Source organism: Camelus ferus, chromosome 10 (genome assembly GCF_009834535.1).
Source record: "Camelus ferus isolate YT-003-E chromosome 10, BCGSAC_Cfer_1.0, whole genome shotgun sequence".
NCBI classification, from domain to species: Eukaryota; Metazoa; Chordata; class Mammalia; order Artiodactyla; family Camelidae; genus Camelus; species Camelus ferus.
The window spans coordinates 59,059,137-59,081,237 of record NC_045705.1 but is presented as its reverse complement, the minus strand read 5'-3'; the positions used below and the strand labels follow the sequence as shown (position 1 = coordinate 59,081,237).

General features: G+C 33.3%; 1 protein-coding gene across 1 annotated transcript in view; it reads left to right on the top strand.

Annotated features, from left to right (window-relative positions):
* PGM2L1 (phosphoglucomutase 2 like 1) overlaps positions 1–22,101 on the top strand; it is a 37,697-nt gene that overhangs the window by 5,292 nt on the left and 10,304 nt on the right. Inside the window, 12 exon segments of the mRNA XM_006181585.3 lie at positions 8,201–8,368; positions 10,580–10,686; positions 11,657–11,741; positions 14,865–14,948; positions 16,819–17,012; positions 17,849–18,038; positions 18,356–18,453; positions 19,221–19,371; positions 19,373–19,402; positions 21,110–21,203; positions 21,510–21,639; positions 21,870–22,059. Coding sequence (XP_006181647.2) covers positions 8,201–8,368; positions 10,580–10,686; positions 11,657–11,741; positions 14,865–14,948; positions 16,819–17,012; positions 17,849–18,038; positions 18,356–18,453; positions 19,221–19,371; positions 19,373–19,402; positions 21,110–21,203; positions 21,510–21,639; positions 21,870–22,059 — 1,521 coding nt within the window.

Genomic DNA, 22,101 nt, shown 5'->3' with positions numbered 1-22,101 from the left:
ATTTCATTGTGAAGAGACCCAAGGAAGTTGTGGAACTTATTCAGTTGTGGTAGAGCCTGGACCAGAGCTTGGATCTGCCACCTAGTTCAATTGAAGTTTTACGATACTAGTCTATATTACATTTGTTGTTCACATTTTTCTAATACTTTACATAATTTGCCATTTAATCAATGAAGAAACATACCGCTTTATTAATTTTTGAAAATATTCAAGCTTATTACTTGAATTTATTTGTGTAGTGCTTCAAACTTTATAAAATGGCCTTAATCATTTGCTTCTCACAGCAACCCTGTGTGGTAGTTATTCCCATTTTTACAAGTTAAGAAACTTAGAAAAGGAAAATGACTTGCTCAAGGACATGTGGCATTTAAGTGGTAGACTTGTGACTAGATTCCTAGGTCATCTGACCTTTACTCTAGTCTTCTTATCACTGTACTAGGCTCTGTAACCTGAATATTTAGTAAATGTTAGCAATATCATAAACCAAGTTTCACAGACCTCATTAAAACCATTTTATTGGCTTTTGTAAAAGATGGAATAGACTATAATATCCTGCAGAATAAATTGTCATGGAATTTTTTTAAAGAACTGAATTTGCTGCTCAACAGTTGCTTTGGTTTCCTTGGCAACAACATTCTCCCTCTGTCCAAGAAATTTAGTACAGATAAATGAGGGTCTGGATTTATTTTTTTTTGGAAATAAAATTCATTTTTCCTTTTTATTTCCAAATTTCTTACATTTGCTCCTCAGTTTCTACATCTTATTTTAAAATTTATTTTCATTTATTGAAAAGAAATACATGCTTATGATTTTAAAATATAGTACAAAGAGATTATATGGAAAGCAGTGTTCCTAATTGCTTTTTATCATCCTCAGTTTGCTCCGTAGAAACCATTTTTAACTGTTTGTTTTTAGTTACTCTCATGACTATCATCAAAACACTAAATAATATGCTAGTACCGCTCTTCCTTGATTTATATTAGATGTTATCTGTCAAATACATGCTATGAAAAATGAGAGCTCACTCACATTGTACTCTGCCTAACTTTCATTATGCTATTAGTTTTAGTTACTCTTTGCAAAGTTTACATAATGTAATTAGTGCTAACAAAATTCCTAGAAAAATAACCCACCTTACAAACACAGAGCTCCCGATTGGCTATTCTATTTAAGAAGAGACTGGCAGAAAACATATCTATATGTACAAAAAAGAGAAAACCTATGCCAGCTTCCCAGAAAAATCTGTGGATATCAGTGACTAACCAAGGATCAAGTTATATAAAGAAAACAAGCAGCATGGAAAATAAGATAATCAAAGCAATGGGCCAAGAAAAAAGCTGAGGTACGTAAGGGAACTTAGGAATTTAAAATCTTAAAATTAAGATAATTATTCTATCAAATAAAGTAAGATGCTACGAACAAGGAACAAGAATGAGCTCTTAGAAGTCAAAGGGGAAAAGAAAGACTGTATCCCTCCACCCTCTGCCAAATGCAATAGAAAATATAAAAGTGTAAGCTGAGGAAACCTACAACGAAAGGAAATAGGAAATATGAGGGAAGCAAGCTGACATAAGGGAACTACCCCAGGAGCCCAATGTAAAGAATCCCAGATGTTACAACAATGTGTGAGATGAACACTGGGCTTCAAGAAATGTGTCTTGAAAAAGAATGCAACGTCTACACCATAAATAATAAAAAGCTGGAAGGTGTTAATGGCATGATGAAGATGGCATGTTATTTCTGGCAACAACAACATCAAAAAAAGAAAAGCAGTTATCCACAGATGGAAGAAAGGGAGGAAGGGGAGGAGGGAGGGGAGGAAGGAAGGAAAAAAGACCTGAATAAACAAGTTATGGTTCAGAAATGAAGCAAACTAAAACGGGGCATGATTTTGAGTAACTAATTGATGGAGCTTAAGAAAAAAATCCGTTTGATCTCAGTACCTTCAGGAAAGACAAGGTGGGCCTGGAGAGAAGGAAATTTTATCCAAACTCACTGCTGGGGATAGAGTGAACAATATTTAGATGGTCTTAACCTAGTACTTCCATTATGTTCAATTGTGAGGACAAACCTGAAGACAAAACACAAAATTTAATTTTTTTATTGTGGTTACAAAACACATAACAAAATTTACTATCTTAACCATTTTTAAGTGTACAGGTCAATAGCATTAATTATATTCACATTGTTATGAAACAAATCTCCAGAATGTTTTCATCTTGCAAATCTGAACCTCTATACCCATTAAATAAGTCCTCTTTTCCCCCTCCCCCCCAGTCCCTGGTAACCACCATACTACTTTAGATACCTCATATAAGTGGAATCATACAGTATTTGTCTTTTGGTGACTGGTTTATTTCACTTAGCATAATGTCCTCAAGATTTATCTTGTTGTAGCATGTGGCAAAGACATCCTTCTTTAAGGCTGAATGATGTTTATATACCACATTTTGTTTATTTATTCACCCATTTGGGCATTTGGGTTGCATCCACCTCTTGGCTGTTATAAATGGAGCTGCTATGAACATAGATGTGCAAGTATCTCTCCAAGATGCTGCTTTCAATTCTTTTTAAATGAACTATTAAGCCACAAAAACACATGGAGAAATCTTAAATGCAAACTGCTTAGTGAAAAGAAGCCATTTTGAAAAAGCTGCAGACTGTATGATTCTAGCTATATGTTGTTCTGGAAAAGGCAAAACTATTGAGAGAGTAAAAAGCTCAAGAAGGGTTACTAGGGGATAGGAAGAAGTAGATGGAGTACAAGGGCTTTTTAGGGCAATGAAACTATTCTGCATGATACTATAATGGTGACTATATGGCATTGTGCATTTGTTAAAACCCATAGAGCTGTACAGCACAGACTATGGATGTTAGTTCATAATGCTGTATCAATATTGGATCAGTCGTACCACACCAATACAGGATGTTAACAGGAAACTAGGGTGAGATGGGAGGATTTATGGGAACTCGTTGTATTATCTGTTCATTTTTTGTAAACTTAAAACTGTTAAAAATTAAAGTCTATGGATTTTTTAAATGTTTATACTTGAAAGGGAAGGGATTCTTATTTCAAACTGCTTTCTTCTTTCTCACCTGAAAATTACAAAATAGACTAGCTACTTCTGCTTTTTATTTTGGGGTCGTCTTTGCCCTATTTTTTCTTTCACAAAGGATTTTTGTTTAGTTCCTTCAAGTTTTCTACAAGGCCATTAGAAGCCTGTTTGGATATATCTTTAATCTAAAATTGTTTTCCACATCTCCTTTCCTCCTATTTGAAAAATCAGAAAGCCTGGAGAATCTAATGGAAAGGAATTTATCTTTATTTAGTTCTCCCAAATTATATTTATAAGATACATTAAATTAACCAAAGAATGTAAATGTTTTGTTCCACTAGCTCAGATTTTCATGGTTCCTCCCTAGATAATCCAAATTTGATTTCTTTCGCCTATCCTTGGAGAAAGAGAGCATGTTTTGCTTATTTAATTGTTTTTACCTATTTCATATACCGTCCACTGTATTTGACAAATAATTTGCCCCCAAAATAAATGTTGATTAGTAGTTTAGTGTAGATTTTACTAAAGGAGTATTTTTTTCATCAGTTGCTCTCTGAATTATTGCTAATTAGTACTAAGGCTGCTGCCCTCTGGTGTTGGGAGTTTAATAGAGAAAATGGTAGTGTATCTAATCCTGCATGGGATATTTTACACCAGATAATTTAACGAGCCCTGTATCTTACCAAACAAAACTGTGAAACGGTCATATGAAATGCCCAGAAGAGTATGAAGATTATAATGTAAATGAAAAATACTGTGCTTCTCAGATGCAAAGGTATCTTAGCTTTCAGCTCACCAGACCTACCTTGTTAGAAAATCTCTTCAATGTAAGTAGTGGATTTGTTTTGTGGTTTCTGCTTCAGAATTTTCTCATGTCATTTTACCTCTGAAATATTTCATTATTTATGCAGGTAAAAATTAGAAAGAAACCTAAATGCCCACTAGTAGGGGAAAGGATAAATAAACTGGTACACTGCGGCAGTTGAAAAGAATAGCATAGATCTACATGTGTTGAGAGGACCTCTAAGATGTATTGAGTGGAATAAAAAAGTTACAGAGCATCACATACAATTTGATGCCATATGAATAAAATAAAAAGATAAAGCAAAACTATGATTCTATGAGTATGTAGATGTAGGTAAAGGTCTAGAAGGGTACATCACAAACAATACTGGCTCTCCTGAAAGAGGGGCCTAAGAATTAGGATAATAGTTAAAGATCTCTGTAGCTTTATTTGTATTATTAGTATATTTTTAAAACAAAAGTGTATTGGTATACTTTATAATTAATAATTAAAAATAAAATTTTAAATATAAACAACAATTAAAGGGTCTACTATCTGGCACTGGTTTCTAAGAGCAATAGGAGTTCAAAGTCAGGAAGACTTTATTAGGTAAGAAGTAGAATTTGAGCTGGACCTTGAAGGTTAAGTGAGAAGGAAACAGATGATGGATATGGGGGCAGAAAACTTAAGGTGGGAGACATGGAATAATAAAATGGAATAATAAAATGGATCAGGGAAATGAAACTGAACCGGAGGCATGCAAGAACAATGAAGAGATTTTTTTTTAATTAAGGTATAGTTAATTTACAATATTACATTAGTTTCAAGTGTACAACATAGTGACTGAAAAACTTTATAGATTATACTCCATTTAAAGTTATTATAAAACATTGGCTATATTCTCTGTGCTGTACAATATATCCTTTTAGCTTATTTATTTTACACGTAATAGTTTGTACCTCTTAATCCCTTACCCCTCTTTGTCACTCACCACTTCTGTCTCCCCATTGGTAACCACTAGTTTGTTCTCTATATCTTATGGACCTACAATATGGAAAAAAAAAAACCCTAAAAACTCCACACAGTATTATATAAGAAGACAGTTTCTTTTCATCATTTCAGCCATATAAAATTGCAGCAATCCATAAGATTAGAACCTAAAGGAAAATTTTTGGTATACAGGTAAAATTTGAAAATAATGCATGGCTTTAATTCTGTATTCTTTAGTTTACTGATTCATACTAAACAAACAGCTTTATTCCTGATGAAGTATAAAACATGTTTAGTCACTAAAATCTCTTTAGATTTTCTGCAGCATTACTTTTTTTAGGGTACTAAAATTATTAGGATTCTAAAATATACTAGTTAAGAGCAAATTTAGTTCAGGTTGGATACATTTACTTTCTAAATAATAAGTTTTCATTTTACATAGTAGATCAATAAGTACATTTCTAAAAAGCATGTAAATCAACTTTCCTACTGACTTACAATTTTAGAGGTGCTTTTTTTTTTTAACAGTTGAACAATTTTTTTTTTTTTTTTTTTTTTTTGCTGATAAAGCTTTTCCTACTCTCAAGTAATGAGCGAATTGTAAATAAGGGCACACATTTAGAAAGCAAACAATAGTTTATATTTGCAAAAGCTCCAATATATGTTTTACAGATTCAGATCTTATTAATAGCTTTGTGTGGGTAGGAAAAAGGAGCAGTTTGTGAAGCAAAAAGTGTTCATGTAGATACACAAGTAGTGGTTTTTCTCAGCTGTCATGGATATCTGTAATGTTTACCGTAAAATAAGTAATACATACATAATATAGCCAAACAGTACTGAGACTGGACAATAAAGATAAGTCCTTTTCTTCCTCAGAGTTTGCCCCTGATTTCCCCATCAGAGGTAATCACTATTTTTAGTCTCTTATATTTGTATGGAGCATTTCTGGAGTGATATATAAGTGTACATATACCTCTTTTTATGCAAATTTAAACACTTCATAAGCTCTTCTGCTTTGCTTTCCTTTTCATTTAATCTGAGTACCTTGTGAAAACAGTATTTTTAAAATAATTTTGGAATTCTTTAGAATCTTCATATATTATGGTTTATAAAAAACATGGTTATTTGAAGATTTTTAACAACAAAATTTCATTATCTGAATGGAAAATATATGATGACCATGGCTACATAGATAGCCTTTAATTATATTTTTAAATGTTTATAACATCAACATCTAATTTAATGTCTATCTATAAAATTGTATAGGATTCTGAGCTTAAAGTAGGTTTTAAATGCCTGTCGCTATCACTTAGCTCTTTTTACCATAAAAATTTGCTTATGTCTAATGCATCATGATTCTTTATCCATTTTAGTTTTTATCCAATTTACAAGCTTTTTCAGAACCAGGAATTAGATTACTACTGGTTGTGATGTATAACAGAGAATAGAATTTTTAGGCTCTACTCTAGTAGCTGTGCAATCAAATATTAGGAAGTACTCAGTAACCTAATAAAATTCATGTATGGCGGATCATTTTTATATTTATATAGCTGTAATAAAAAGGGATATCTTCTGCTTTGTAGCTGGAGTTACAATTATTAGAAGCATTAATAACCTTCCCTACATAATTATTTTGTTTGTAGTGAGATGGTATAGACTTTAGAGCCAGACCAACCTGGATTCAAATCCTATCTAGACCTCCAGTATTAGCTCAGTGTTACTAGGTTCTCTCTCTAAATCTTAATCTCTTCATCAATACATTGATTATAACACTACTACCAGTAAGATACTGCAGTGAACGTTCATGTATGAATGGATCTTGTTTATGTGAATGTATTGCTGTGGTCAGAGGAATCTATGGGCCAAAAGGCATATTTAAAATATGTTTAAATTTTGATAGTTGCTGGAAAATCACTCTAAAAAGGCTATCCCAGTTTCATTGTCACTAATGAATGACACAGCTTTGTGCCCTCTATAATACTGAAATTTTTGTCTTTTCAGTTTTTGTTGTTCTTATACCTGTTTTTAAATGTTAACCCTCTTCAAGTCTTTTGACCTCTGTATCAAATCTGTTGTTATCTTAGACATTGGAATAATATATAGTAGCACAGATAATCTTATTGTTTAGATTTTTCTCTTAATAGCTATTCATATTTCAATGTAGGCTCTTTGTGCCATTTATGAAATGGAAACTCCTTGAGTCAGTTATGTGTGTGTGTGTATGTGTGTGTATATATATATATATATTTTTTTTTTTAACATCCATTTATTTTAAGCAGATTACAATTTCAGTTAATCAAAATTTCCATGCCTTCTTATTAGTCTGTAGCACATACTCTGGTTGCTTTAATTTCTACTGTCATCAGAAAAGCTTTTTTGATTAAATTATATATTAATATGTTTTTATTTCTTTACAAGTACAAATGTGCTCTAATATTTAGCATCTTTCAGGTGCCTTTTTTATCATTCTGAATATTCATTATCATTGTATAGACCAGATGTAGACCATCTAAGCAGTTAGTATGGACTAAATCCATACTATGTATAGTATGTAAGAGAGAAGTTATGGTTCACCTTATTTTCTTATTATTTGACTCTTTCTCCTAAAAAGAAGATATTAGAAAACTCCATTTAAGTTTTTTTCTTATTATAAATGCATTTCTATTTGAAACATGCTACTCATTTGTGAAGCCCTGTTTTCAGTCATAGGCATCCTTGAGCTTTATGAAAATACATTTAAGTATGTGCTAATGAAATAGAGTCCTGAAATAAAGATGTTGGCATGTCCTGCTTCATGAGCCACGTTTGGACTGAATTTTCATTCTCATTCTTAACCAAGTCCACATTTAACACTTAAGACTTCTTTATAGTCAACTTTTACTATAGATAAATTGAACAGTTTTCTGTGACTTTAAAGAGCAGTAAGCCTTATCTGGTCATTTTCAATTGCAGATGTTTAGGAATTATTTGGTAGACATGTTGTGATGGCATTTATCCAGTAGCTTTCATGTTTCTTTTAAAACTTAATATGGACTTTAATTGATTCATTTTTGGCTGAGAGGTTTATTTTGGATCCATAGCTCTTAAGTTTTTCAATTTGTTAAAAAAAAAATCTTGACCATGTTATTTAAAAAGTATGACAATTAGAGATATGTAAACCACCCTCAGTAGGGTCTGGCCTCTTTGGGGACTCAGTAAATGGCAGGTACTGTTTTATTGTACATACTAATATTTAGTAGCACTATGGAACTTACAGTGAATGTAGAACCTTATAATGTATGAATAATATTTGTTGGCTCCTCAGAAGGGCTTCATATTAGGACTCTACGTGTGATCCTGATTAAGTGTTAATACTTTTTTTTTTTTATAGAATCCCAAAACAAAAGAACAAATTGAAAATCTCTTACGGAATGGGATGAACAAGGAGCTGCGAGATCGTCTTTGTTGCCGAATGACTTTTGGGACCGCAGGACTTCGTTCTGCTATGGGGGCAGGATTTTGCTATATTAATGACCTTACAGTAATACAGTCAACACAGGTTAGTATTTTAAAGTATTACATGTGTACTTCTTATCACTCTAATTTTTGTGCTTTATAAATTAGACCTTTTCTTTAAAAAAAAAAAAAAAGAACAACAACAACAAGAAAAACCACTTTGATATCCAGGAAGGTACTTTCTTGTAAATTAAAAATGTAGAATAAATTTGGACCTTTGGTCTTGTACAAGGCTTATCTTAGGAGTCATTTATGTATCCTCAAGGTCGCAGGCTAACTTTCTGATTGAGTTATTTCCATTGCCATAGTCAACTTTTTGACAATATTACTTTGCATTTGAAACCAGGAAATGGATATTGACATATTCATTTACTACAAAGAAGCAAACTTAGAAAGAAGCTGATTACTCATTTTGACATATGGCTATTGATAAAGGTTATCCAGAGTATTTGGGAAATTTAGTTGAAAATGTTTCCCTTTAACACGGTTTTCCATATCATTTGAGAGTTAAGACAGTGTATGATACAGTTTGTTTTATTTCTCCCCATTTTTATGCAACTTACTCTAGAAACAAATTACTTCTCTTACCAGTGAATTGTCCTTACTGTTTCACAAGGGACTCCACTTTGGAGGCCAAAATGCATTTAGTGTGTACTAAAAATAGTTCTGGACTAGAGAATTACTTAGTAGGTATAGTTCTAATCGATACTGCCAAACAGTAAATCATCTTTAACCTTGTTCTGAGGAAATTCTCCAAAGCCAAGAGCTAATGCAGGGAATGGGGAAGAAAGGATGACAAGAGACTGAATAGGTAGGATTCTTGCCACCTCCTGCCCCCACCCCTTTTCTTTCCCTGGTCCAGAAGTGCTTCAGTTCAATTTTTTTTATACATTGGGTTTCTCTATAAGCTTTCTTGTTAACTGAAGATTCCTTGACTTTACAAAAAGGGGTAGAGAATGTGTTTGAAAATCAATTGCTATAAAAGTGCACATTTTTAGAGGAGTTGAGATTCCATTGTGTGAAGTGGAAAAGCCAGATGGAATCTGATTCTTAAACCCTAGCCCTTTTCAGAATCTAGGTATAGCGGGATAAGACAAGATGGAGTTTTACACCAGAGAATAATATGAGATTCTGTGAGATTTTAGGATACTGTCATCATTAGAAATATAAATAAGTTAGTGAAACTAGCCAATTTGAACTATAGTAAGCACACACACACTCACTCACTCTCTCTCTCATAGGGAATAGGTTGATAATAATTATACTTGGAAGAGCCAGGAAAGAATGGTCCAGAAGTCACTGGGGCCTCATTTGGTGTTGCCACATAGTTACTTAGCTGTGCATACCATATAGTAGGTCTTCAACAAATCAGTATAACTCAGTGTTAGTTGAATGAATGAATGAGTTGGGACAAGTCATTAAATAGAGCTTCAATCTTACTTTGTCCCCTCTTTTTTGGAAAAGATGTCGAAAGACAGAGACAAAAATAGAACTATGCATTTTTTTCTTTTGGGGGCTGTTATGGGGATTAAATATGGCAGCATTTGTGAAAGTAGTTTTTAAAAGGACTATAATAATACAAAGTGTTATTTTTATAGATGAAAGTGGTAAAGTTAGCAAATCATTCATAAGATAGTTAAGTGCTTTTAGCTGATTGCTTTGATATTTTCAGTATTAAATAGTTCATTTCATATTTTTGGTCACCTTTGACTACAAATTTTCCTTGTTTATGAGATTTTCTTTCTGTGAGATTTTAAAACAAAGGAATAGGATCAGCCACCCTAAGAAATGTTCTAGTGAAGGTTTATGTTGCTAATTTAAAATGTTTATGTCATTAACAGGTCAAATCTTTTAGTTAGCTTCAATCATATGATTTAGTGAGGTATAAAATTGTCAAAATTTTGTTTTCTAGAGCCTTAAGGCAAGAAACAATTTGGGGAGGCTCTTCTAACATACTGATTCTTATGACCCATCTTTTTTTCCTAATGTTTTATGTATCATATTGAATTTAACAGTTACTTCATTGTTATTTCTGTGGTATTAAATGTATCTGAAACTCCAGGAAATAGATGTTCATCATCTCACATTTGAAGATTAACATTATTGTTCCCACATTGGTAAACATGAACAAAAAGAGGAAGCCAGTTCCTTGGGAGCCAATAAGCTGCAAACAACCCACAAAAAGAATAAACTTTAAGTCGTAGAAAAAGCAGGCATTAGTCAGGAACTAATCTTTTGTGTTTGTCTGCTTCAGGGGATGTACAAATACCTTGAGAGATGTTTCTCAGACTTCAAGCAGAGAGGTTTTGTCGTTGGGTATGACACCCGGGGTCAAGTAACTAGCAGCTGCAGCAGCCAGAGGTACAGTGTTCATTGTTTCAGAGATTAAGCTGGATTGTCATAAAACCTTAAAAAAATTTTATGCCCAGTAATAGGATTTCTGAAACAGGAAACCATCAAACAGAAGTGTGATCACATGCTAATGTTTATTTTAAGGCTGAAATAGAAGCATTTCAGAGATAACCTTTGGTTTTTAAAACAGAAAGGAGTAAAATTTTTAAATTTTAGTGTTATTATTTAGAATGACATCATAACTTATGTTATGATTTTAATATTTTGGCAAAGGCACTAAGTAAGACTAATTATATAGCTTATATTCTCTCATTATAGATTCATTTGATTAGTTTTAGAGTGTTTTCACACAGATAATCATGACATAGTGATACTTTTTTTCAGGAGGTAATTATGCATATTGTGTTTATTGAAGTCTCTTATTTCACTTGCCTCCAGTCTTTTTGCCTTTTGCAGGTTTTATTTCTTACTAAAAGAGCCATCAAAAGATGAATGAGGAGTGTGCCAACTGTCCTCCTGCATCCACAGTCTCATTCAGATCCACATTCTAAAACAGACTCTGCTCCCCTGACACACACCCTTCTCCACCTCCCCCGACCCTGCCTTGCCTTCACAGCCAAACCTTCTGCAAGAAAGATCTCCTTCAACAAGCTCTACATTCCATCTTTTATTTACTCATTTTAAAAATATATGTTTCTTCAAAAATTGAAAAAAAAGATGAATGAGGAAAAAGGAAAAAATTAAAATGTCAATTCTGTTCATTGTTAAGCTCCTTTTTAAAAAAAAAAAAAGCTTATTTCTTTAACATTTTGAAGTTGAAACCTGAAGCTTAAAAAACTAGTAATTGTAAGAACTGGTTGTAGTAGGCTACTATATATATTCATAATAATTGTAATATGAAACATTTGTTTTCTGGAAGATTGGTTTTTAAAAAGTATGGTAAGCTAAGGACTAAGTGAATCCTCTATCTTTTTTTTAGGCTTGCTAAACTCACTGCTGCAGTCTTACTGGCCAAAGATATTCCTGTGTACCTTTTTTCAAGATATGTTCCTACACCTTTTGTAGTAAGTGTGTTGTGTTATTGACCATACAGATTGCTGCTCTTGAAAGATTTCTTAAATCAGCCAGGATTCAAATCTTTGTCATGCATACAGTTCTGTATTAAGTGATACAAAGGACATAAAACGAATTTTTCTCTGAATTTATTTTCATTCAAAAAGCATGCATTGAGCCACTTAAGAATTTGATCTATAAAAAGTTGACAAGTCCACAGTCATGGTGGGATATTTTAATAGTCTTCTTTCAGAAAGTGACTTATCAGGCAGGCAAAAATTATTAAGGATAAATGACCACACTGTTAGCATGCTTGATCTGGTTGTGTGTGTGTGTGTGTGTGTGTATAAGTGTGTAAACCCTGTATTCAGTGATGGTAGGATATTCATTCTTATCAAGCAGGGTCACAAAGGAAATCTTGTCAAATACCAGAGGATTGCTTATCAAGCCGTAAACCTGAATACCAATACAGTAAGATTCAAAATAAACCCACAAAACCCAGTGTGTTTGGAATTTTAAAAACACATTTGTAAATAATTTATGACAAGGAAGGTATCATCATGAGAATCAGAAACTACAGGCATCCTTGCTTTGCATGATTATCTGTAAAGATAACCATGTAAGCTAAAACCATGCAAAGCAATCTTAATAATCAACAAGAAAAATTACAATTGTTCTGTGACCTTTAAAAACTTTTTTCCAAAACCTTAAATACACCCTTACTCTTGGTTTAAAATGTACGAAGAATAAATACTAGAACTAATATTTGTTTGGTTACTGTAATTTAAAACACTAGAAACATTGAGAAATAAAGTATTTTATTTCTTTGTCAAAAATTTATCAAGAATGACCAGTGCTTCTTGTCATAAAACTTAACAATATGAATGAGCATCTTTTCTATGTCTTGGTGAATTATCACATTCCTTTCTAAGTCGGGATCAGGTTTCTACATTTTATCTTTTGTATTTTTACTGTTGTGAAATATATTCCTTTTTTGCCAGTATCACTTCCTCTGAGACATCTTCCTCCTCTTTATCACAACCACATACCTCATTTGTATCCATATGTTCACCTTTGCTAAGCTTGACTGGTTGCATATCTAAAGTCTCTTGAATGACAGCAGTGTCAACATTCCCAGTTTTTTTTTTTTTCTATAACTCTATTTTTGCACACTGTCACATGGATTTATCACTGGGAGATAAGGAGACAACACAACTACGTGCTTTGCTGTCTGTGAGAGCTGACTAACAAGATAGATGCATAGTGATGGATCACTGACAGACTTCAAAAGAGTGACATGATTTGACACTGATCACAATGGATTTCTTATATACATAATTATTTTGGACTGAAGAGCTAGCAGCCAAGCTTGTACTTGATGCAGTTACAGTTAGTGTAGCGTGGTAACTGAAATCTGAATATGTTGGGAGACTGGCATTGTTTGACTAAAATATAGTATTATGTATTTCAGAACTTTGCAAAGCAACTGCCTATATTTAAAAACTGAGCAACATTGAAAACAATAAATAGCAAAAATTATGGGATTTAACTAAAGCCCTACTTAAGGAAGTCACTTATTAATAGTTTTAAGGAATATATTAGGGGAAAAAGATTTAAAATAATGAGCTAAGACTTTAACTTAGTATGTTAGAAGTGAAAGAAAATAAATACAAAAAAGTAAAAGAAAGGAAATAATAAAGATATGAGGAAAATAAATAGGAAATAAAAAAAGAGTATCAACAAAACAAAAGTTGGCTCTCTGAAGAGAAATAATAAAATGGACAGCTCTGGCAAGGGTGCTCAAGAAAAAAGAGAAAAGATAAAGAATTAAAAGAGTGCATAATAAACACAGTAGAGATTAAGAAATCTACAATATTCTAAACAACATAATGCAGATAAATGTGAAGCTTAGGAGAACTGGTTCATTTTCTAGAATAATTGATATATCAAAACTGAAAAAAAATTGAACTGATTTTTTTTTAATCTCAAAATAAAAATGTCAGGTCCAGATGATTATGTGGGCAAGTTTTACCAAATGTTTGAGAATTAAATAATGTCTGTCTAAATTGTTACTAGTGATTTATTGGAAATAAAGCTAAGTGGCTTTAGAATTTTAAAGAATTGAAGGAATTGTTAAACATTTAGCCGTAATGAATGGTGGAAACCAGAGAGGGCCCAGAAATGTAGAACATTCCTATAATATTCTGCCACTGCTTACCAGTTCCACTGTAACTGTGTGTTGGCCTTCCTCTCTTACTGTGGTAGATTTGCTCTAACTGCTAAAGAAGTTATTTTTAGCAGTCCCAAATTCATACCCTTTATCACCATGACTTTGAGTCAAAAGGCTATCTTCCTTGACTATCTGCAACAGAAACATCTTGGAAAAGAACTCTGACCAGATTTGGGTTATGAGGCAGTCTCTGAGTTAAATCATCAAGGGAATAGGTTATTCTGGTCAGCCGGGGTCATGTGTCCACTCCAACCCCCGCCCCCACCACCATGGCCAGAAGAGAAGCTGGATATGATGGTAGAAGGAGTAGGGGGAACATCCTAGATAGACAAATAATAACTACAAATAAAAAGGGAAATTCAACCTGGGAATTAACTTCGGGAGAGAAGATGGTAATTTGACCTTTATATGATATAAGACCACAGAGTGGTTCAAAGTGGAATGCAAGAGGTCTGTGTTCTACCCTTGTATCTTCTCCTTTATGATTGCCTAATGTTGAATAAACTTACAGTGTGTAAAATGTGGTGGATTAGATGATTTCTAAATTTACTCCCAGCTCTAGTATTTTATGATTCTGTTCCCTTCTTACATCTCCAGAGTCTGGTGGAGTGTCTGGCATATAGTAGGTGTTAACTATTTGTTAAATGAACAAAATAATTATAGGACTAAGTTAAATGAAAGTGGGGAGAAAAAAAGCCATTTAGTCTAACAGGTAAGTGGTTACTGATGACCTAACAGTTAGGTGGCTTTATACCCAGTGAGCCTGGGCTTGATTTTGAGGTTTTAGGCCATTTATATCTTAATATCTTTTCCAATTTTTCAGTCAATGTTATTCTTATGTCAAATTTATGAGCAGCTAGGAAACAAAATGGAATGACAGTGTTTGTTTGTGTATTTGTTTCAGCCATATGCAGTCCAGGAGCTCAAAGCAGTTGCAGGCGTAATGATTACTGCATCTCACAACCGCAAAGAAGACAATGGATACAAGGTAAACTTGGACTCCTGACCTTTGCTTATTTCATAGTTCTTATTTTATTTAAATAATATGTGCTGAATATATTTTTTATAGTAGGGAGCAGAGGTAGACATTGGGGACAGAAAGATAGAAACATGTATGCCTAATGGCCCTTACTTATTACTTCTCAATATGTACTCTTAACAAGTCTCTTCAGCGGTCTTTTTACTTCTGGTACCTTACTACTTTTGATTTCCCGATCCCATCTCAAATCCATCCTCTCTACCAGTTTAGAAATAAAGTCATTTTGTACCAAGAACTTGAAGAACGAATGGGAGTTTGCAGGAAGAGAGCCGTAAGAATGGTACCTTGACCTCACTCTCCTCTCCCTCCAACCTTCTGCTGGGACTCCCTGTTGGCCATGGGACCTGTTTGATGTGTCAGGCTTCATGGCAGAAAATAGGGTGGAGAAGGGTAAAGAGTGGGTCTGGAGGGGTGGACAGACGATATGGCACAATGTTGAGTATTGTTTGGGACTCCTGGGTGATGAGTCTGTGATCTTATATTCTTTTTTCATCTTGGGTAGAAGGACTCCAGGCACACAGAGCTCTGCTTTACTGGGGAAAAGAAGATTTAATACTAATCTAAGATTTTGGCCCTGGCCAGCTAAGTGGGTAGTATTACCAGTTACAGAGGCAAGGAGTAATTTCGGTTTTACTTTGGACCTCAGATTTGAAATTTTTTAATCACCCAGAACTTAAAAAGAAACATACATGCTTCCTCATCATCTTTCAATGACAGTGGGCAGAACTTTTTCTATTCTATATTTCCTCTAAGAGGGGCATCTCAGTTCCAATTTCCTACCTTCCACATGGGCATTACCACTCAAGAACCAGATAAATGAACAATTCCCAAACCCCAGGCAGCCAAGGCTTCAGCCCACAGCCTTATCACTCTGGTTTTCCATTCTTTCCTTTTTTTCCCCACTGCCTGGAGTTTTCCCTTTCGAAGGAAGGGGAAAGAAGGTTGTGGACTAAGCTATGCATTTTAGATAATATTTTTCCTATTTTATCTAGCATTTTGAGGTATTGATAGAGTGAGAATTTTTAGGTCATCTTATCTCCCATATTGCTTGGCACAGAGCTTAGGACATAGTATATACTCAAATGTATTCTTTCCTTCATTCAAGATGTAGTAGAGGGAATCCATGTCAAATACATGGGAGAAGTTAGTATAGATACTCTCTAAGCTGAGTCCCTTTTAACTTTGAGAGCCCTGCGAAGTATAGAAATACACTTTCTTGCTTTTTTGGTTAACTGTTCCTAATGTCTTGTTGATCAGGCTACTTGACAAACTGACAACTTAATGAAATGTATTTTCATTAAATACTGTAAGTACATATACTGAAATGTATGTGAATAACTAGCATGTTAATTGTCTTTCCTGATACAAACTTTATTTAGTGTGACGTAAATTCTACTTTAGTTTATAACTGAAAAATAATTTGTTGTCATATAACAGAACCACTGTATAATGCTAAAATTTCACAGTATCAAGTTTTATGGCTTCTTAGATTATCTTTAATACATAGTTATAGATCTAAGATTATGATTGGACACTAAAGTATATGCATATTATAATGTTATAGTGATGCCCTTATATTTTATTTGTATTGTTATTAAAGCATACTTCTAAAAGAGAAAATAATACATGATCATTTTATTGAGAAATCCCTGTTTAATCATTGCCATCAATATCCTTGGGTATTAAATTAATCCAATGTTGACATTTTCTGCTTGATTAATTTGATATGTTTCTTTAAAAGTCAGATATCTCTACTGTAGCTAATAAACCATACGGCCAACATTTCAAGTAATTATAGCTGTGTTTACCCATCATCTAGGTTTATTGGGAAAATGGTGCTCAGATCACATCTCCTCATGATAAAGAAATTCTGAAATGTATAGAAGAGTGTGTGGAACCCTGGAATGGTTCCTGGAATGATAATTTAGTGGATACCAGCCCACTGAAGAGAGATCCTCTGCAGGACATTTGTAGAAGATACATGGAAGATCTGCAAAAGATCTGTTTTCACAGGTATTCAAGTGGGAATATAGGATAATATTACCTTAGAATAAGATTAACAAATAAGGGAAAGAAATACAGATAAAAATGTGATGGCTATTTATTATATTAAAATTATAGCCAAGTAGTACTATTCGTAATAGTCAAAAAGTAGAAATAACCCAAATATCCATTAACTAAGTATGTAGTATATCCATACAATGAAATATTATTCAGCAGTAAAAAGAAATGAAATACTGTTGCATACTACAACATGGATAAACTTTAAAAACATGCTGCGTGAAGGAAGCCAGTCTCACAAAGGACCACATAGTATATGGTTCCATTGATGTGAAACATCCAGAGTAGGCAAATCTGTAGAGATAGAAACAAAAAGTATACTAGTATTTGCCCATGGCTGGAAGAAATGGGAAGGTTAGAGTGTGGCAGCTATGGGGTATGGGGTTTCTTTTGGGGGTAATGGAAATGTTCTAAAATTGATTATGATAATGGTTGAACAACTCTGTGAATATAATGCAAGCCATTGAATTGTATATTTTAAATGGATCAATTGTATAGTATATTAATTACCTCTCAATAAAGCTGTTAAAAATTATAGCTGAATATATGTATTCACTCTATATAAGATCAGGAAATTTCCTGTAAAACTTGATTTTTCCTTCCCTATTTTCATATTTCTATAACTATTCCATAAATAGCTAACACTACTTTTAGAAAACATCCTGGCTTGTTGAGTATATCTTCCCTATCCTAGCACAACATATTTTAGCTTTTTCTCTAGCTTATTTTAATTATATCACAAGTAATGAGTTTTATAATATTGATTGAATGATGATTTTCCTTTACAGGGAGTTAAACTCAAAGACCACCTTGAAGTTTATACATACATCTTTTCATGGAGTTGGACATGACTATGTGCAGTTGGCTTTTCAAGTATTTGGTTTTAAGCCTCCAATTCCAGTACCAGAACAAAAAGATCCTGATCCAGACTTTTCTACTGTTAAATGCCCAAATCCTGAAGAAGGAGAATCTGTGCTGGTATTTTTTTTCTATATTTAAATTATTATTACTGTATTAAACTTTATCGAGTGAGTAGAACTCATTGACAATTCAAAGATTGCCTATAAAGCTAAAACCACTTTAGTTTACATCTTTTAAATTATATTAGAGCCACATGTTCTGCTTTATTTGAAATCTCTATAGTGGATATCCCTACTTCTAGGCTTATTTTAAATTTATCCAAACTATATTCCTTGTAAAATTCATACCACTTAACATAGTGCCTATATTTAGGAATATGAACATTAAATTTAACCATCTTCAATGCAATTCAGCTTTTTGGGTCACCATTTCAGGAATTATCTTTGAGACTGGCAGAGAAAGAAAGTGCCCGGATAGTGCTAGCCACAGATCCTGATGCAGACCGACTGGCAGTGGCGGAACTTCAGGAGAAGTAAGTAGAACCTCTTACTTGATAAAAAGCTTACACTTTGAAAAACAATTTTTGATTTTAAGTCTTACAGGCTCATTGGAAATAATAATTTAAAAAAAAAAAAAAGAAAAGAAATCTCTTATAAGTCCACCATCCAGAGATAACCAGCTAGGATGATATTTTGACTTTTCCTTCGTGTGTTTTTTCTATTCAAATAGTTAAGAAATATTTGTTTTTTATATAATTGTGATCATACTATATCTAGCTTTATATCTTGATTATTTTCCACTTGATATTGTACTGGGAGCATTTTTCTCTGTCCTTAAATTTTATTTAAAATACTAATTTTTGAAATGGCAGAATGACACAGCATTGTAAACTGACTATACTCCAATTTAAAAAAAATGGCAGAATATCCCAGCAGATTACTTTATCAATGCAATCAGCTCCTAATCTTGATTCTTTGGGTTGCTGTGTATTTTTGCCGTTATAGTGTTGTGACAAATGTCCTTACATAAAGAAGACATCATACTATAATTTTTTTCTCTTTAAGCAGGAAAATTAAAGTCACAGTGTAATAATTTTTCAGAGGACATTGTTGCCATTCCTACCCTAAGCTCACCCTGGACAGTTAGGAAAGAAGTAATAAATGTTTTCTCAAAAATCACATGCGGTAGTGTTTGGGTTTTCCTATGTGAAGGATGGTAATTTGTATTGTAGGTCTTGGATCAAAAAGTTTTAATGACAAGTTATAGAGGTCTTGACTTGAATTTTCATTCTCTCTGCAGTGGTGATTGGAAAGTTTTCACAGGGAATGAGTTGGCAGCTTTATTTGGGTGGTGGATGTTTGATTGCTGGAAGAAAAATAAATCAAAAAACGCTGATGTGAAGGATGTTTATATGTTAGCCACCACAGTCTCCTCCAAAATTTTGAAGGCAAGTTGCTCTTAAAGAAGGATTTCATTTTGAAGTAAGAATAGATAATATCTGCGTGCTACTTTTCTAAACCTGTCTATAAATTGAAGTTGTCGCCCCAGTAAAACTGACTTTTATTGATTTTTGATTTTTGATACTGATTTATTGATTTAGGAATTATTCCTAATTCCCTCTTTTTTTTCCTAATTCTGTTAACACTTGCTTAATCTTTTTGATCGTTTAGACACCTTGAGCCAAATTCATCCTGTATGTGAATTTCTGAAACTAGTAAGATAAGATGTTCTTTAAAAATTGTATTAATGTTTATTATTCTGTGCAACAGCACCTAGTTTTCATACTGAGAAAATCTGGTTCCCAGTGACCTCATCAGTAACAGAAACTCCACTCTCCAAAATTATATATGTCATTGACTGCTTGTTTAGGCTCTTAGAATTCAGTCTTAAGAAACTTGAAGTAGTCTTCTAAATTGCAAATTAAGACTCAGTGATTCTACATCCAAAAAACAAGTAATGATTCTCTCTCAGCCCAAATCATTAACCTTTGTGAGCCTCAGGCAGTTAGGCTGACCATTTTTTACTAATGCCAATTAAATTGCTTCTCCACTGCCATCTTTGCCAACTATCAGTGAAAAAGTCACCTCTGGGCATTTTTCTTGAGTCACAGTCAAGTTATAGGTCTTAACACTAATTGACTGAATAAAAGAAAATTGTACCTTAATGATACAGAACTTACAGTTTCAGGCTTTCTAAAATACAGATAGCAAAATAGAAGAGAATTTATTGAAGCCTGAACCTTTTCCTTGTGGTAAGAAAAATGTATAATGAGCACAAAAGAGAAAAAAAGAACATGATTCTGAAGACTAGTATTATAAATTTCCTTCCTTGTTTTCATTGGGGTAGTGGGCAGTGCAGCAGAGGTTTTTTTTTTATTTTTTTTCCAGTGAGGAGGTATAGAGAGGTGAATAAGGAATCTTAAATTAGTAATGGAGAACTCTGGAGTCAGTGGGCATCACACACTCTTTCGACGCTAAAACAGTTCATGTCTTTAAAATGAATAGTAGCTCAACAGATGAAAATGACCAAAGAAGGACTTAGTAAGTTTCTTGATGTATTTATTTGAGCCATGGTGTTATGGTAAGGTACACGTGGTTCATATACATGTTGAGATAGTGCTGAAAGTGCATCATTTAAAAGCTTTATGGCATTTGGTTACTTAGGGGGACTAAATTACAATCTTCATAGGCAATCTTACATTAATGCTTATAAAGCAGCTTACAGGACAGTTTCTGAGAAGCAGTATAATTGAATCCTGGCTCCATCTTTTATATGCAGCATAATCTTGAGCAAATTTGCTGAACCTCTGAGCCTCTGTTTCAGCAAAAGAGTTTTTGTGAGCATTAAAAAAGATGATGACGTAAAGCAGCTGTTAGAGTGCTTGATAAACAGATGATCATAATGTATGTGTGTATTTATGTTACTTTGTGACTGTATACATCACCACTTATTGGATTATGTTTGGTATAAAATACCTACTACTGTGCTCGATAAATAGTAGGTCATCAGTTGTGGCAGTGTGTATATCCATGTACTTTATGACCATATGTTTACCAATATATAAGTCTTTGTAGACCAAAGACCATAACAGATCATTATGAAAGTGTTATGTGCATTTAGTGACAGGCTTTTCTCTAATATGTATTTTTATGAGTCACTTAACAAGGGTGGCCTTCTCTGCATTTCAGGAAACATTACCAGGTTTTAAATGGATTGGAAGTAGGATAAAAGACCTCCTGGAAAATGGGAAAGAAGTCCTTTTTTCATTTGAAGAGTCTATTGGTATGTGGTAAATATTAAAATGTTTGAAATTTGAATGAGAGCATTTTTTAAAATAGGAATTTTTGTCATCTGGTTTTGCATTTTGAGTTGTAAAAACCACCGAGAACTCAGAAATATGTAGATGCATTTCTCATCAGGAAAAAAACCCTTAAAGGTCCCCTAAATACCTTCAGTATCAGTGGGTTTCATTTACTACTAGGCTTTTTAATTCATTGGTCCTGCTGAAGAAATGTAAAACCATTGTAACTATATCTATATGTGTATGCTTATGTTTTCCTCCTTTTTAAAGATGTTTTTAATTCTCAGGTTTTCTGTGTGGAACTTCAGTTTTGGATAAAGATGGGGTGAGTGCAGCCGCCGTTGTTGCCGAGATGGCATCTTACTTGGAAACCATGGATATAACATTGAAACAACAACTGATTAAGGTTTATGAAAAGTAAGTTCTACTGTTACACATTTTGCATTTTAAATTTTTCATTTTTTTGTCTTAATTTTAGCTTTTGAAATTTGTTTTTGAGGAATAGTCATTCTTTTTTTAAAAGTACTAAAATTGTCTGCATTAAGGACTGCCACTTTCTGCATAACACTGAATAGTCTTATCTTTAATACATACTTTTCTAAAGAGTGTCTTGAAATCTGATTTTAACATTTTAAATCTTTGTGCAGATATGGTTATCATATTTCAAAAACTTCATATTTCTTGTGTTATGATCCAACTACCATCAAAAGTATATTTGAAAGGCTTCGCAATTTTAATTCTCCAAAAGAGTACCCCAAATTTTGTGGGACATTTCCTATACTGCATGTACGAGATGTTACCACTGGATATGACAGCAGCCAGCCTAATAAGAAATCAGTAAGTACCTTTTTTTTTTTTTTTTAAGTGTTTAACAATTTG